Below are 19,057 nucleotides of genomic sequence, written 5' to 3'. Positions count from 1 at the left end.
TGTGTGGCTGTTAAATGAAAACCCCACTGTGTTTTTTAGTATTTTACTATGTTCTTACCTCAACTTGGATGAATTAATATTTATCTATCTATCTTTTTCAATGCGTGCACTTTTAATCTTTGTACAGCGCTTCTTGAATGTGTTAGCATTTAGCATAACCCCATTCATTCTTATGGCTCCAAACAAAAGTTTTATTTTGTGCAACCATACTTACTCGTGTAACTACTCATGTCTTTAAATAGGAAAAACGTGGAAGTGTTTGGTGGCTTCTAAATTCAGCACTGTTTGGATCCTAAGGAATAAATGGGGCTAGGCTAAATGCTAACACATTCACGAGGTGCTGTACAAAGATTAAAAGTGCACGCATTGAAAAAAGATGTATTAATTCATCTAAGTTGAGGTAAAAACATAGTAAAAAAATTTTAAAAAATCTTTAAGGTCAATATGAACATTGAAATTAGGGATGCACTATTACAAAAATTTCTCTGCGTTATGAAGCTTGGATTAAACATGTTAACAAATTTGCAGTTGGGCAATTCCAGCGTTATGGATGTGACATTTGCAGTCGAAACTTGTAATATAATTTTCTCAGAGAATGCATTTATTTCCAATATATTGAGTCTAGACATCATAAAAATATCAGTCTATGCATGTGTTTGCTGTTTTAGATAAGGGAAATATACATGCATTATTGATGTGACAAAAAAAGTTTTTGGGAAACAACATACTTTTGTGAATTAAAGGAACAGTATGTAGGATTGTGGCCAAAACTGGTATTGCAATAACAAGACTTGTGGCTAAAACTGGTACTGCAATCACACAACTGGTGGCCAATATACAACGTGACAACATAAACATCAGTTGAGGGCTGCAACTCCACTTTTTAAATGACAATATCCTGGCCAGACTGCTGTTGTCAGTGATATAAGTATTTGAAATGAAAATGATTTCTTACTGTCTAGTGACATATCAGGGCCATTTTATGATTAATTTATATACATTTCTTACATACTGTTCCTTTAAAATGCACAAACCAGAAACAATACTCAACAATTGGAGTAGGGACGGCACTACAAAGAACGAATCATATTTATTTTAAGTTTTCTATGCGCATTTATGATGAAGAAGTTCTGATATTTACACTTACTAAACTTTAAAACATAATAAAATGTTTTCAAAACTTGTAATAGAGACTTTGCATTGGTATTTAAACCACTGAGATATCAGTATGGTTAAAAACTTTTTATGATTTGTATGGAATTGCCCAGTTACATTTGTACATTTTCCATTGTGAAAATGTCGCTCTCATTTTTAGCATTACGTGACTGCATGAAAGTATTTGTTGGAAAATGTTTAAATTTTGTCCAACAAATTTTCCCAGCAGATGGAGACATCCACCTCAACTTAACCTAAAAAAGGCATCAGGTTTGATAAACACATTACCCAACAAACTCTTGATTTTTTCTCTGTAGTAAACATCAACGTTAAAAGTATTTTGGATTTCATTATAAATTGCTCTGTAGTACACATAACCCAGATATTGTGTTTACTTAAATCAGAAACATCACTAAATATTTTGAGTTTTGGACATATACTTCAAAAAATCTTAGTTGATTTAATTTTTAGGCATTAAAATTCATTAAAACGTTCAAGTGAAATGAACTTAAAATTATCAATACATGTTGTAAGGAATATATTTTGATTATTTATAAGTTTTCACAAAATATGAACTAATAAGAACTTTAACTACTTATATATTTGTTATTAAATTGTCTTAGGGGTGGTTTCCCGCACAGGGATTAGTTTAAGCCAGGACTAGACCTTAGTTTAATTAGGAAATAACTAGTTTTAACAAACATGCCTTACTAAAAACATTACGTGTGTGCATTTTGAGGCAAATTAAAGGGCACTGATGTATTTTAAGATGTCTAAGTGCAATTTGTTTTCAGTTTGAACAGCTCTTAAATTTATTTTAGTCTAGGACTAGTTTAATAGAGATTTAAGCTATTATATTTATAATGTTGTTTTGTTACAAATTATTTCATGTTAAAACAACTTAAAATTAAGTTTAATGAATCTGCTGAATAATTTCGGATTTACTTAAAATTTTAAGTTAAATGCACTCTTGTTATAGTTCACATAACTTAATTATTTTATACACAAATGGTCCTTACAATATGTACTTAGGGCATAATATCAAAAAGTTACAATATTTGTACTTTTTTCTAACAATGTAGCTTCTAAAAACCTGCTGTTGATATACAGACACACCAATGTTTATTTCTTGTTTACAGTTGTTCTGAATAACCTTTAGTTTATAGCTTTAAAGCAAATCTTTCTATCACTGTTTTGCTATTGGCTGCTGGGTAGGGCAATAAAAGTTTTTTAAGTTTCCTGTGTTTCATAAAGTACTCTGTACTGTACTGCATGTTAGCGCTGCTAACAGTGTCCTGGGTGGATTTGATTTAAAATCATGAAGTCATGACAACTGCTTGGGATCTTAGGAGAATTCTACCTAAGGTACATTTCTGTTTTTACTATCTCTTCCACAATTTGAGCTTCTTTTCAATAATTTAAATGAAATGTGAATATGTATTAAAAACATGTATGGTGATGTGTTGTAGACGTATGATCACAGGACAGAGGTCCTATCAGAAATCTCTACGGTTTTGTCTCAGCACAGACACCTTGAGGCTGTGACAGACAGATTTGGTAAGCATTTGGATAAAGGTTTGCTTATAACATATATGTGCTTGTTATGCTTCTAGTTAAAATGCTCACATGAAAATGTTTTTTATTTTTGCTTTTCAACAAAGACATTTTTTATTAGTTTTGATAACCATCTAAACTAGTGTCTTTAAGGATATGTAGGCTACATGATGCAACATTTATAACTTGCATACTTATTAATCAAGTAATTTGTTTAATAAGAACCAGATCCAACAGATCCCATATTTTTAAAAAGTTTATTTTACTGTAAAAAAAATTGATCAATGTCATGAAAACATGTTTTTTACATTACTTCATCTAAATTAGGATGGCCATTCGTGCCATGTTTTCGGGTTCGTTCTCCGGAAGTCGCGTTGCTCGACCGCATACGTCATCGAGGATCTCACATTTCAGTTAAAATACATTAGAAAATTAAGATTTATTTATTTTAAGCATACAATCATTGTAGTTTCATTCTTACCTTGAAATGTAACGGTTGCTTTTCTGAAATTAAACCCGAAATATTAGAACTTGATGCCGTATGCGGTCGACCAACGCGACTTCCGGAAAAGGAACCCGAAAACATGTTCGGGACGTGTCCGGCGGAACTGGCGTGAATGGCCACCCTAATCTAAATAAGTTCAAGTTCAACTATTTTAACTGTGTTAGCATTTAGCCTAGCCCTAGCCCCATTCATTCTTTAGGGTCCAGACAGGTATGAATTTAGAAGCCACCATACTTACTCATATTTTGTGCCACCATACTTAGTGTGTAATTACTCATGTAACAGTCTTTAAATAGGGAAACATGGAAGTGTTTGGTGGCTTCTAAATTCATCCCTGTTTTGATCCTAAGGAATGAATGGGGCTGGGCTAAATGCTAACACATTCACGACACATGTGCAAAGATGAAAAAAAAGGGATGTATTAATTTGTCTAAGTTGAGGTAAGAACATAGTAAAATATTGAAAAACTGTGGTGTTTTCCTTTAAGAATTTAACGGAATAAAAAAGACAGGATTCCCCGCAATGTTTACAGTAAACTACTGTAATTGTATTGTTGTTATTTGCTGATTATTGTAACTCATGCTTATGATATCCTGTAAATTTTTACTATCAACTTTTAGTTTGTTGTTGTACTTATTACATAAAACTTTTCATCAAACTTTCTCAGATACAATTCACATTATAGCTTATACTTTTTGATATGAACATTTTACAGATATATACATTATTTCTTCAGTTTGATTTTCTGGTAAACAAGTCTGGTAAATTTTCTTACAGTTTTTAATGATGGCACAGCGAAGAACTTGATGTGTTTGACTGGAACCATCATGGTAGTATATAAAGGCAAGTTACAGGTTCAAGTTCCAGCCATAAAGATAATTGATAGCAAAATCAACTTCAACTCACTGAACAACAAAACGCTGTTTTACAGGGAAACCATACAACATTCCTGTTTGTTTGTGGCTAAAGCAAAGTTATCCAAGAACTGCTCCCATCTGCTATGTGAAACCCACCCATGAAATGATGATTGTGTCCAGTAGGCATGTCAACAGCAATGGGGAGATCATGTTGCCTTACCTGGATGAGTGGAGACATGTAAGATGACCTCAAACTAATTAGTTTGGCTCTTTTCGACAAATGTGACAAGTGATCATATGATTTTGACTCACCAAGAATACAAATAAAGGTTAACCAATCCAACACTTTGGCTAGTTTAAAGGTGCATTGTGTAACTTTTACCAAGATCTCTTGACAGAAATGCAATATCATATACATAACTATATTATCAGTGGTGTATAAAGACCTTACATAATGAACTGTATTGTTTTTATTACCTTAGAATAGGCCGTTTTGTACATACACCGTGGGTTCCTTTACATGAAAGTCGCCATTTCTGGCTGCCACGTTTGAGGCGTCAAATTCGTGTCTACAACGTCTAGTTTGCCACTTGAACATTTTGAGTTTACTCGCTTCATTTGCGCATGAAATTCGCACGTGAAATTGTAGTCATCGAGACATTCACGCGGAAATTCGCGTCATAGGAGCGACTTCTGTGAGTCTGCGCACTTCCTGTAATCACGTCACTACTAGAGCAAGCTCCTGATTGGTAAACGTGGCGCGTTTGTCTGTCAAAGTTCACCTTTTTTAACTTGCGTGTTTGCTGCGGCAACACTCATTCGTACCGGGCAAAACGCCTCATTCGCACTGCGAGACCTCCATACGCGCGTCATCGTGTCTTCACATTGACTTAGCATTGAAATCACTCGTGCTTGACGCCTCTACCGCGACTGGTGTGAACGCAGCACTAGATGATGACATGTTTGTCCTGTGGCGGCTACCGTAGCTTCTCTATGCATTTCGAAAGGGAAGGGTGAACTGTGGACTGAGTAGTTGGTTGCAATTCACAATCTCACCTCTAGATGCCACTAAAATCTACACACTGCACCTTTAATGTTTACATTTAGTTTCTGGATTTGGGCCGAAATGTTAGCAGCACAAAAGGTAATGGGTTCAAACCAAGGGAACACACATACTGATAAAAACTTATAGTTTGTGATGCACAGTAAAGTGCTTTTTCGATAAAAGCATCTGCCAGATGCATAAATGTAAATGTTTTCATTCTCTCTTTCTGATGGTTCTATTTTTTAACACAGACACAATGTGATCTGCACAGTTTGATTCAGGTTATTATGGCTGTGTTTGGTGAAGTCCCTCCTCTGTGCATGCGACCAGAATACTGTGAGTATCCTTTACTTGTTCATTGATCCATCACAAACATTTCACATCCGTATTAAGCAATTTAACAATGTCTCTATGTGTTCTTCTGCATTTAGGGAAACAGATTTGAGATATGATAACAATGTACAAAGGTTGCTGGGGAAAACGCAAATAATGTCATAAAACAAAATAACATCTAAATGTTTTAAGCTTTGGTTAACGAGAAATCATTTTGCATTGCCATTGGATGCAAACTATTTTTATTTTATTTTAATGTTATAGTGACTTTTAAATGATTGAATGGGTATTTAGGTTTAATGACATTGCTGTTGTTTTTACAGCAGGCTCAGTTCACCCACCAATGTACTCAGTGGAGGAACTCTCGCATGTAAAGCTGGATACAGAAGATCATCTGTTCAATGAATCAAACTGTTAAAATAACTTGAAAATAGTTTTTTGTTAATGTAGACAGTGATATCAAAATGTACAAGATGTAAAATAGATAGTTTAGAAAAGATGAATGAATGATAAATGAACAAAAATGAATAAAAGTTGAAATAAATGAATACATTTTTTTTAAAATATATAAAAATAAATAAAATAAAAGAATTAAAATTTTTAAATAAATGTAAATTGTCCAATTTGTATGTAAATGTATTGATTTGTTTAAGCATGGTTGCTGTTTTTAATGTAGATATCGTAATGTGGTTCATGCAGTTTTTACCCGCAATGTTGAATGTTTATTCATTGTACCCACAAAATAAAAAAGTCAAAGTCAAAGTGGGATTTAGTTATTTATCACATTCACTTTCATATATATACTACATTTATAATTTGTACATTTAGTTTGTTTATGTAAGCGAATGATTGTGACAGTTTATACAAATATTTATTTTATTTTTGTAATTTATAAAACGGGCAATTTACATTTTATGTTCGCGTATGTCTGACATCGCATGAAACGACCTTTATTTTGAAAAACAGAAAACACTCCCACCGGAAGTGAAACTCTCTTACTGTAGTGACGTTCAAACCGTTCGTCGTGTTTATCTTCCTCGATATGAAAACTAGGAGTATTTACATTAATTACATTTAGTTAACTAACTATAACCATATGTTAACCAGTCAATAACAATTTGTTTCTATATTAAAGAAACGTTTTAAAGGATTGTTGGGAGGTTTAGAAAGTGTTTGGCCGGGCAGCAGGCCTGAGCTGAGACACACAGACATTATATCACACATCTATTAATTTATTTCTCAGGTGTTTTATTTTTGTGCTCAAACATGGCTGTCGTCAACGAAGGAGGTCTTAAAAAGATGTTGAAGGTTTGTGTCATGACTCATGTCAGCTTTGAATTGTTATTTATGACAGAATATTATGATGAAAATTAATTGATATTAATCATGTTATTTTATCGTCAATCTAATTTTAGCTTTATTATTCTGATTATTTTATGTCTAAATTCATCTGTGTCTTTACCCATACGTCTATAATATTTTTAAAAATAATGCTGAAATATGCTTACAAAAATATATTCTTCACCAATATATTTTTGGCCATTTTTATATATAAAAAATAGATTTTAAAGCATGTATATTCACTAAACATTGTAAGAAAAACTTTGTATGTTACAAATTTGTAGACATAAAAGGGTTAAAATATCATTTCAAACTGCAAAAATATAATTATTTATATTTTATACAAACTGATACATTTTATAATTGTACTTTTATATATTTTATATAAACTTAAAAAAAAAAAAAATTTTGCCATATGGGTTGTAAAATTAGAAATGTATTTGTTGCCCCTGAAATACATTTTGAAATATATATTAATATATGAAGGTTAAAACTAAATATATTTTCAAATGCAAAAATATATTTAATTAAAATTTATTTTCTACTAAATTTATTTAGCATATATTTAAAACATTATTAATGATTATTGCATAATTGAATGGTTTCACTTTCATTATCAGTGGCTCTTTTTTTTAGATTTTTGCTAATATTTGATAAGTCACTTTGTTGGGATTGTTTTCATTTCTGTTTTGTTGTTTATATTTCAGCAATACAAATACAGAGATCTTACTGTCCGTGAGATCACAAATGTCATCTCTCAGTACAAAGACCTCAAACCTGTGATGGATGCTTATGGTAATTCCAGATTTTAGTTATGTACAATGTTTAAAGCAATATCTTTGCTTCTTTCCCATAAATCACATTTTTTAATTGTTTATTTTTTAATATCTTGTATATTTCATGCTTTTTAAACACTTCTTCATTCACAGTATTTAATGACGGCTCTTCCAGGGACCTCATGAGTCTTACAGGAACTGTACCAGTTAGTTATAGAGGTAAGTGAGATATTTAACAACAGTGTGTTTGATTCAAGTGTCAAGAGGATCTTTTTTTCAAATTTTCCTGCCTCTTTACACAGGGAATGTGTACAATATTCCTGTGTGCCTATGGCTGCTGGACACGTATCCCTACAATCCCCCTATTTGTTTTGTGAAGCCCACCAGTGCGATGATGATCAAGACTGGCAAACACATTGACGCCAATGGCAAGATCTACCTTCCCTATTTGCATGAGTGGAAACACGTAAGACCTTAACACCTCACTACCCAACAAGTCACCAAATAGCAGAACAGCTTAGCAAGTGACGAAAACCACCTGCATGTTCACATGATAAATATAACGTTAAGTTTTTGGTCGTTAAAGAAATAATCATCTTTGTGTTTTCTCAACATTTATCAGCCTCAGTCAGATCTGTACGGGCTCATCCAGGTGATGATTGTTGTGTTCGGCGAGGAGCCACCTGTGTTCTCCAGACCCACCACACAACCTCCTTATCAAGCCTTCCAGGCAGCTGGACCTCCCAACCGTAAGTAAAGATTTTAATCTCCTCCAGATCAGCCATGTATTTGTAAGGCCAGTAACATACTGTATATATGAACTGAAAATTATTGGCAAACATATAAACCAAAATTTAAACGCTTAAGGTACATTCACATTATAAGCGACTTTGTCTGTGCTTGTCGCTCGTCTCTTTTAAAAGAGGCGTTTCTTTATCTGGTCATCATAAACAAATGAGTAACGTCCACTCCAATAACGAGAGATGGATGACGTGACTCTACTGCTTCGTTCTCATTGGTAGTCGCTCCCAAAAGTTAAACTTTTCTCAACTTTTTTGCATGACTGGACACGACCCATCCAATCGCCAACGGTCACTGCCGGTCGTGTCGCCCGGAAGTCGCCAAGCTTCCATTGAAATCAATGAGATTGTGGTGCTCTGACTGCTAATGCTAGTCACTGCTAGTCTGAATGCAGCTTTAGACCTAGTTTCACAGACAAGGCGTAGATGATGTTTATTCGACAACGATGTAGTAACAAAATGGAAAAGTTACACATGACAACTCTGTCAAAAAGGTAAATTTTTACATAGAGCTGGGCATTAATTCAATCTATTTCATGGTATTTTTTCAATAACAGGGATATAGTTTCTAAACACAGTTCCGAAATTTCAATGTACATTACAGTGTCCGGTAGCTGTTCACATGTCAAATCTAAAAATGGTGTGAAACCCGGGTCAATGCGCTTTTTCCTTCCAAAGTGCGTTCCTGTCTTTCGTAGCTAAGCAACCATGAGCCACACTCTCCGGGACCGCGAGAACAGTAATGTCTGATGGGATTTAAATCGCTCATATGTACCTCGCGTCAATTCATATTATTGTCACCACATGATCAATTTATTCGTTGTGGGCATTCTTTGCCGTTTATTCAAGGCTTTTTAAACATTTATAACGTTATCAGAGTTATATCACACCAACCAAAATTTTGAAGTATACCGTCAATGGCCATATTGTTCAGCCCTATGTTTACACCGATCAGCAAAGATTAACGTACATTGTTTCGGTAGTGACATGAAAATGCTACGTAAAGTTTCATGACCCTACAAAGAAATTATACATTTAAAAAACATGTTGAACTTAAAAATCAAAAATATTTTTTTTCAATGCCAAAATGAAATAAAATGCAAAAATTATACAAAATAATTTTCATGATTTGAAGTTTATGGGTTAGGGACAGCCACCTCCCAATTAACTCTTTTCCTGCCATTGACGAGTTATCTCATCAATTAAGAGAAAACATTTGCATAAAACAAGTGTTCATCTGCAATACTGCGATTAACATATAATACTATTATCCACTAGATGGCACACTTACCCAATTTATGAAAAAAACTGAAGCCAAAACATTATTTACTCATTTTAAACTCTGTGTATGTTTTTATAATCATTCTAAATCTGATCTCTAGCAATTATTTCAGCTTTTTGTTTAAAAATAATATAAAAAATACCCATATTTAAGAGTTTTTAAGCAGAGAAAAAATATAGATAGGCTGACAAGTTTTTTCACCCGTTTCGTTTGTTTTTTTTGTTTGAAAGCAGAGGGTCTGTTCTTTCATTTGATATATTTGTATGTTTATATTTTCTTTGAAAAAAATTTCCTGAAAGGCATTTTGTGAAACTTTAGTGAAAATCACAAAAAAGCTGCCGTGAAACTTTTCAAAAAATAAGTTAAAAGTTATTATGGGCTTCAAAAGATAATAAAGGGATCTTAGTAAACATCTAAAATTTAAGTCCTTAAATACTTAAATTTGTTTTCTGTTTTACTGACAGCTTAATACTTTTATTATTATTATTCATCAAGCAATACTAGAAAGCTTCATGCCAGTGATATCAAGCATTTCATTGCATTTTATTTCATAAAGTCATTTTCATTGTAATAATAAAAGCATAAATTAAAGAGCGTGTTCAATAGCGCATTCATTTTTCTGTGACATTGAAATTCATATGTAGAAGTTTTACTAATATTAAATACTAAAATTGTGTTATTGTGACAAACCTTAATAGACCATAAACATGTATACAGTATATTTATTTTGGCCTATATTGTGCATATATGAATTTAAACAAATTTCAGTCAGTACCTGTTTTAAACAGCAGATGTCTCCCAGCAGCAGCAGGGCTTTTAAAATTGTTTGTCTTCCGCTTCACAGAGTCCTATATGCCAGGAATGCCAGCAGTATCTTCCTACGGTCCCGGCCCCAACCCATGGTAATCCCTACTTTTGTCTGACAAAAATCACATCCAACAAATCCACACACTCTCTGAACCATCATAAAATATGTTGTTTATAAATGAATTTATGATGCTTTAACTTCATGAAAAGGTTGTGTGATAAGAATGCATTTAATGATTTCTGTCTGCTTCAGTGGTTATCCGGGATATTCTTATCCAGGAGGGAACGCTTATCCTGCCGCAGGCGGTCCGGCACATTACACTTCCCAGACTCCTACTAATACTGTGGGTAAGTTAACATGGACCTCAGTTTTGTAGTCTACACACAAAAATCTTGAATCACATCTTTCAGTTTGCCATCATCAGAGACCATTTTTTGTTTTTTAGTCAAGTTTAAACTTTAATTTCAGACAAAGATTATAGGTATTAACAACATGCAGACATTTTATTACTATGAATTAGGGGTAATGCATTGCTCAACATAGCTGCTCTAGTGACAAAAGTCCCGCCTTCCTGTAAAAACAACCAATCAGAAATCATTAAAGACAGATGAGGTGAGGTACTCACCTACTTTTGCACATGCCCAGTCGCAACCTGGGAAATATGCACAATTTAAGCAAAAGTTATGGTACTGGTAGGTTCAAATGTCGCTCTTCTCCCATTCAAGTTGATAGGACTTGGTCTTGTAAGACTGAAATAGCGGCCTGGAGGCATCGCAGACATTGCAAACTTCCCTGAAGGGACTTTGTTTCAGATGAACTTTATTTGATTAACATGTTTTGTCAGGTTTTTTTGGAGTCTATTCATGCAAGACTTCGTACTTGGCTGCAAGTTTATTGCAGACTTCAAAATCTGACAATAAATGTCTGACATGAGGCTACATGTCATGTTGTGCTTTAACAATCGCATGATATGATGTGAGCATATTAATGTCAGCTTTATAATATTATATAATATTTGACCCTGACCTCTGGTCTTCTCTCTGGATTGGTGCCGAGTGTACAGTGACCTCTCTGGAGCGCCGAGAAAGGTTGGCCCTGTAACTGGACTCTGTGCTGGTAAAGGTCAAAGGGCGTGATCCACTTTGACAGAGCCTGGAGTGCTTATATTTAGATGTACAGGAGTGTAAAGATATCTTACAGTGTCAGGCTGCTTTGAACCATGACATTCAATTTAGTGTCTCAGCACAGTACAGCAGAGATACAACTACATGTAAAATAGAAATTAAACATATAAAATAGAGATATAATCATAGGTCATCTTTTATTACATAGGTTATTATTAACTTTTATTATTACTTATACGATTGTGCTGTTAAATACTTAATTCTGCTTGTTTGGGGTGTGCAGTTTAATTTAAGGTGTGCAATAATTTATTAGGGAACGCACACCTGTATTTCATTGACTGTTTAAAAGTGCAGTATTCAACGCAAATGCAACGATTTTGCGAATAGATTACATACAAAGTCAAAGAAATGTAGTCAAATAGACATGTAGTCGCACGGTGCAATGCTAATAATGTTAATTAGGCTGCACAATCACTTTATTTATTCTTTTTTTTCCATTAATTTCATTATAAAGCACTTTTACAAATGCACATGCAAACCTAACCTTAACACACCAAACACGAATTTAACGATTTCGCGAGTAGATTACATACAAATCAAAGCAAGGACCCGAATAGACGTGTAGTCGCACGGTGCAATGTGAATAATGTTAATTAGGCTGCACAATGGCTTTATTCATTCGTTTATTTTCATTAATTTAAGTATAAAGCACATTTACAAATGCACATGAAAACCTAACCCTAATGGGGCGAACACACCAAACGCAAATTTAACAATTTCGCTAGTAGGTTACATACAAAGTCAATGCAAAGAACCGAATATACACGAATTTGCGCGGTGAAATGCGAATAACATGAAATGGGCGGTGAAATTGCTGCAAACACGTACTATTCGCTTTAAACATGTCTTCTGCAAAAGTTGAAAATATTCAACTCAAGGAAAGTGACACGAAGTTAGCAATCTAGAACAAGGAACGAGATGCTTTGCGTTTGGTGTAACGCAGCATAATGCGGTGTAAACACCAGAAACTAATATTATTTTTTGTGAGTAAAGACACTAATACACTGCAAAAAAATTATTTTTAAGAAAAAAAATTCTTAGTATTTTTGTCTTGTTTTCAGTAAAAATATCTAAAAATTCTTAAATTAAGATGCTTTTTCTTGATGAGCAAAACGACCCAAGAACCCTCTAGTTTTTAGACCAAAAATATCAAATTTAAGTAATTTTGTGCATAAAACAAGCAAAAAAATCTGCCAATGGGGTAAGCTAATTTTTCTTGAATTTTTCTTGAATTTAGTGTTTAAGAAAAATGTTCAAGATTTTTTTGCTTACCCCATTGGCAGATTTTTTTTGCTTGTTTTATGCACAAAATCACTTAAACATTTTTTTACTGAAAAGATTTGTTTTTTTTTTATAATTTTTTGTAAAATAATATACTGCAAAAAATGACTTTCTTACTTAGTATTTTTGTCTTGTTTTCAGTACATATATCTTAAAATTCTTAAATTAAGATGATGAGCAAAATTACCTAAGAAAATAAGTCTAGTTTTTAGACCAAAAATATCAAATTTAAGTGATTTTGTGCATAAAACAAGCAAAAAAATCTGCCAATGGGGTAAGCAAAAAAATCTTGAACATTTTTATTAAACACTTAATTCAAGAAAAAATTTCTCGCCTCATTGGCAGATATTTTTGCTTGTTTAAATGTAAACTTAAATGTTATTTTTTGTGTAAAACCTAGGCTTTTTTCTTAGGTCATTTTACTCATCAAGAAAATATCTTAATTTAGGAATTTTTTGATATTTTTACTAAAAAACAGGTAAGAACGCCATTTTTTGCAGTGTATTAGGAAATTTAAGTGGTTTTTACAATGGCACTTACATATGTTAATATGTGTATTATTTTTTTATTAAACCCTGTCCAGAAAACAGACAAATACAGAACATATGGATTTTTTATGGATTATCGAAACTTGCACCAGGGTTTTCAGACTGATTTTGGGTTTGGTTTATGAAACGGCTTTCAAACTTATTAAATTAACCAAACATTACTGTTAAACAAATCTATGTCTTTCGCAAAACCTCTATCACTAATGTCTTTTATCTTCCTTAAGGCCCGAGTCGTGATGGTACCATTGGTGAGGACACCATCAGAGCTTCACTTATCTCAGCTGTGAGTGATAAACTACGCTGGAGAATGAAAGAGGAGATGGACAGAGCGCAGGCCGAGCTGGACGCTCTCAAGAGGACTGAGGAAGACCTGAAGAAAGGACACCAGAAGCTGGAGGACATGGTGTCCCGTCTGGACCAGGAAGTGGTAAGTACATTTGCAATGATGAAGGTGTTCATTTTCATCTATTCTCTACTAACAACATCAATATATGTAAGAGAAAAATTTAAGCTAAAGGATATGTTTTTATTTCGATGCGTCTTTTCAGGCTGAGGTAGACCGAAACATCGAGCTCCTCAAGAAAAAGGATGAAGAGCTTAGTGAAGCCCTGGAGAAAATGGAGAACCAGTCGGAAAACAATGACATCGATGATGTCATCATACCGACGGCTCCGCTCTACAAACAGATCCTGAATCTCTACGCGGAGGAGAACGCCATAGAAGACACCATATTTTACCTTGGAGAAGCCTTGCGGAGAGGAGTCATCGACCTGGAGGTCTTTCTCAAGGTTTGTATTGGATTTCACAAATCCTTGACGTTGCCTTTCACTTTATAGGTCCTTTAAGCATCACACATCTGTAAATTACACTGCAAAAAATTATTTTCAAGAAAAACATTTCTTAGTATTTTTGTATTGTTTTTAGTAAAAATATCTAAAAATTCTTAAATTAAGATGCTTTTTTTTGATGAGCAAAATGACCCAAGAAAATAAGTTTAGTTTAAGACCAAAATATCAAATTCAAGTGATTTTGTGCATAAAACAAGCAAAAAAATCTGCCAATGGGGTAAGCAAATTTTTCTTGAATTTTCCTTGAATTTAGTGTTTAAGAAAAACACTAAGTGGTTTTTAGTGTTTTTGTTTACCCCATTGGCAGATTTTTTGCTTTTTACTAAAATCAAGACAAAAATACTAAGATTTTTTTTTCTTGAAAATCATTTTTTGCAGTGTAGGAACAAGATTTTACAACGAAGCAATGAAGTTTCTAAACTATATCAACAGATGCAAGCATGTTTTAAGTTAGTCTGTTTTCTTTCTATTTTATTATGAATTTTCGACTGCTATACATTTTGGTAATTTGAACAAGTATTTGAATAACCACCTGATATTCAGCTTTCTAATTCAAATAATTGCTTTGCTTTATTTTGTTGTCCATGTTAGGTAAGTGCACTAAGAGGATGCACACAGCTTAAACTAGGGCTGTGCGATTTAGGGAAAAAATCTAATTGCACTTTTTCTGCCAGGAATTGCGATTGCGATTCGATTTGCGATTAAATTTTGTAACAGATGCAATGTGCATCTGCCTCTTTAGATGGTTAGATCTTACTGATACTGCTTATGGGTCTGGTGATTTAACTGTATTCTTATGTTTTTTTTTTTTTTTTGTGAAAATAAGGAAACAAAAACAAAGAAATTAAAAATATAATTAACACTTCTTATTGTATGAAATGTAAAATGATCTTTAGCTTGGACTAACACTGACACAGTATTTAAATAAGTGGGTTCATTATAGCTGCAACTTTAACAACAATTTAAAATATTTAAATGGGTGACTGAGTTTTACTAGAAAGATTTGAATGCATGTTTGTTTGTTTTTGTAATCAAAGAACTGTAATACTCAACTTCATAACTATCAAAATATTAAAAAGCTACATTTGGGATTTTTTAAATGAATATAAAATCCAAATGCGTTCAATGTCATGTCATTCCATTCAAGTGACATTAGCAACCCAGTTAAATGGTATTTTAGTTTGTTTTAAATAAGGAGCCAGGCTTGTAAGCATTGTTGGGCGTGTGTGTGTGTAAAACGCATCATCCGTTTTGAGAGACGCGGGCGTGAAGTCTTGAGATGCGGACTTGCGGAGACAGGCGGGAGTATTTAATAAGCATAGAGACACAGGCTGTGCGTGTGCGTCAAGTTTAAACACCTTGTCTGTTGTGGAAGACGCGCGCGCAAAGTCTTGCGATGCGGACTTGCGGAGACAGGCGTGAGTATTTAATAAGCATAGAGACACAGGCTGTGCGTGTGCGTCAAGTTTAAACACCTTGTCTGTTGTAGAAGACGCACGCGCAAAGTCTTGCAATAGGGAAACGGGCGCGAGTATTTAACAAGCATTGAGAGACACGGGCTTTAAATTGAAACCCCTCGTCAGTTTAGGAGAAGCGCTGTTTTGGTTGACGTGCCTCTCACGGAGAAAGCACAGACATACTTGCGCTCGCTCAATTGGTTAGACTGTCACAAAGCCTCTCTGCCTATTTCTCAAATCGCATCATATCGCATCCTTTCGCGATTTGCTAATCGCAACGTTGCACATCGCGATTGCGGTTCGATTTCGATTAATCGCCCAGCCCTAGCTTAAACACTTTCATTACATAAAAACACTGCAAAAAAATTACTTTCAAAACAAATTTCAGTAAAAATATCTAAAAATTCTTAAATTAAGATGTATTTTCTTGATAAGCAAAATGACCCAAGAAAATAAGTCTAGTTTTAAACCAAAAATATCAAATTTAAGTGATTTTTTTGCTTACCCCATTGGCAGATTTTTTTGCTTGTTTAATGCACAAAATCACTTAAATTTGATATTTTTGGTTTAAAAACTTATTTTCTTGGGTCGTTTTGCTCATCAAGCATCTTAATTTAAGAATTTTTAGATATTTTTACTGAAAACAAGACAAAAATACTAAGTAAAATTTTTCTTGAAAGTCATTTTTTACACAACTTCCTTTTGGCGATGGGTTGTATTGTGGATTTTAGCGTGTGAATAACCAGTGTGCAACTGCTTTTTATACAAAATACAGTAGTGGTGAGAGTTAACTTTTGTCCCATTCATCACAAAAATGCCTCCGTATCAGTAGTATCCTTATGTTTGATGTCCCTCTTCCACTTGTATTTTGTCCTCAGCACGTGCGCCTGCTGTCTCGAAAACAGTTCCAGCTGCGAGCGCTCATGCAGAAAGCACGCAAGACCGCTGGACTCAGTGACCTTTACTGACCTTGCTGCCACCAATACACCAACACTCCAGCTCTGACCACATGATCCAGACTCTTGCTTTCTGTGTTATTTCAGTTGGAGTATGTTAGTTTTCACTGCTGTTAGATGCTGATTTTCTTTTTATGATTGTAAAATCAGCATTATAAGAAATGTAAATCGAGTATGGTGCAAAAGCTTAATGTTACAGAGTAGACCTGAGCATTAAAAGCAAAGATGACATACGGGTGAGTTTCGCAAAGCGCTTTTTGACTCCTATTTCACCCCTGTTTTGTAACGTATAAGAGCGCTTACCCAATTTCCTGAAAGATCTCGTGAGATTCAACTATTAAACACATTATGTTTCTACTATTTGAGATTCTTAAGTTAAACTGGCATGCATTTGAGCTTCGACTTTAGATACTACTGCTATTAACAGTATAGAGTAATAAGTCTCATGACATTTCAAAATGTGACATCATCAACACAGAATATATAAGAATATTTCTCAGCTGTTTCATTCACTTTCAAAGTGTTAATTTATGAAAACCTTCATAAATGACAATAACTACTACTTGTGAATTTTTCAGTTTCGTTAGATTTACTTTGCTGAATTTAATATTTATCTATGCTCCTTACAATTGGGAACTATTTTCTGTTCCAGATTTATTATGTTAGACCTCTTTTAGCTGTATGCAAAAATTTATTTGTGACTAATTACTGCAAAAATGACATTTTTGTCTTGTTTTTTAGTACAAATATCTAAAAATTCTTAAATCAAGATGTGTTTTATTGATGAGTAAAATTATCTAAGAAATAAGTTTATTTTTTAAACAAAAAATACACAATTTAAGTGAATTTGTTCTTTAAAAAATCTGTCAATGGTGAAATATTTTTTTTCTTGAATGAAGAAAAAAGTTTAAGAATTTTTTCTTAACCCATTGGCAGATTTTTTTGCTTGTTTTAATCACAAATTCACTTAAATTGTATCTTCTTTTTTTTGTATAAAAACTATATTTAGAAATATGTACTGAAAAAAAGACAAAAATATTAACAAAAAAATGCATTTTTTGCAGTGTATTTTGAAAATGTAAAGGCTACAAACTGTCGTACTGTACCGTTACACTCCACCTTTATGTAAAATAAAAAATAATTGTATGTTTGAGAAGTCCTTGAAACAATCTTGTTTGTTGCATTTCAAATATTTTTGTGCACATTATGGATGTGAACCAAGATTTTCAGACCTAAATTGCTCTTTTATAAGGGTAGACATTGCGCCCTTATCTGATAATATTTGTTCTTATTTGTTTCAATAAAAGTATATGATCTTTAATTGGAATGATTGACATGTGAACAGACGGCCTTTGTTGTAATTGCCTGCATGGTGTACAGCAAAGATATCTCACCCTAGACTGACCTACTACTAATGTTTAACTAATGGCAAAAACCTTTGGAAAGCTTTGGTCTATTTTTAAACTAAAACTATGCAAACAGTCCACTAACCTAGATTTATACCATCAGCTACTACTGAGTAAATAAAAGACAAACAAGCAGGTTTAGTTGTGCATTCTGGTGGGCATTGTTAATTCAATTGTCAGTCTCAATTTGATAATCACACACTCACAGCTATAACCGTATGAATACTTAGATTATTGTTTATGTTTTTCAAGACTGACAGAACTCAAGATATTGTTGTTCAAAATACAGACAAATACAAGGACAAGTGGTTGGGATTATTTAGATATAAATACCATTGATTTTATTTTATGCTAGATTTGAAGGAGTTCTGCTTGCTTTTTGTTGGTTTTTGCTTATTGTTAAACATTCTGTAATTGAGGCATTGTACAGTTGTTGTGGTTGCTTTTTAGTACAAAGCCACACTTATTAGCTATTAGCCATTAAAACGTTTCACTTTTTTATTTTTAGCTATTAGCCGCCAAAACGTTTAACTTCTTTATATTAGTTATTAGCTAACAAAACATTTTACTTTTTATATTAGCTATAAGCTATCAAAACGTTTCATTTTTTTATATTAGCTATTAGCCAACAAAACGTTTTACTTTTTTATATTAGCTATTAGCCAACAAAACGTTACACTTTTTATTTTAGCTATAAGCTATTAAAATGTTTGACATTTTTTTTAGCTTTTCGCCGTGGAAACATTTACTTTTTTATATTAGCTATTAGTCAACAAAACATTTAACTTTTTATATTAGCTATTAGCCGTCGAAACGTTTAACTTTTTTTACATTAGCTATTAGCCAACAAAACATTTCACTTTTTATATTAGCTAGAAGCTATTTAAATGTTTCACTTTTTTATTTTTTAGCTAGCCGTCG

At 33.3% G+C, this 19,057-nt stretch overlaps 2 protein-coding genes across 2 annotated transcripts; both read left to right on the top strand.

The window, feature by feature from the left end:
* Nucleotides 1-2,422: 2,422 nt before the first annotated feature.
* LOC135781878 (tumor susceptibility gene 101 protein) lies at nt 2,423-5,977 on the top strand. The gene is made up of 6 exons (XM_065292441.2): nt 2,423-2,520; nt 2,625-2,712; nt 3,992-4,057; nt 4,146-4,309; nt 5,368-5,452; nt 5,773-5,977. Exons 1-6 carry the CDS (start codon nt 2,482-2,484, stop codon nt 5,865-5,867), a joined length of 537 nt encoding a protein of 178 aa, XP_065148513.1. The 5' UTR covers nt 2,423-2,481; the 3' UTR covers nt 5,868-5,977.
* A 446-nt stretch (nt 5,978-6,423) lies between these two features.
* Nucleotides 6,424-18,051, top strand: tsg101a (tumor susceptibility 101a). The gene is made up of 10 exons (XM_065292263.1): nt 6,424-6,757; nt 7,498-7,585; nt 7,720-7,785; nt 7,869-8,032; nt 8,189-8,315; nt 10,493-10,550; nt 10,709-10,803; nt 13,694-13,896; nt 14,018-14,257; nt 16,653-18,051. The coding sequence occupies exons 1-10, from the start codon at nt 6,716-6,718 to the stop codon at nt 16,740-16,742; spliced, it is 1,173 nt and encodes a 390-aa protein (XP_065148335.1). The 5' UTR covers nt 6,424-6,715; the 3' UTR covers nt 16,743-18,051.
* The last annotated feature ends 1,006 nt before the right edge of the window (nt 18,052-19,057 follow it).

Source organism: Paramisgurnus dabryanus, chromosome 23 (assembly GCF_030506205.2).
Source record: "Paramisgurnus dabryanus chromosome 23, PD_genome_1.1, whole genome shotgun sequence".
Lineage (NCBI taxonomy): Eukaryota > Metazoa > Chordata > Actinopteri > Cypriniformes > Cobitidae > Paramisgurnus > Paramisgurnus dabryanus.
This window is presented reverse-complemented; position numbering and strand designations above follow the sequence as displayed.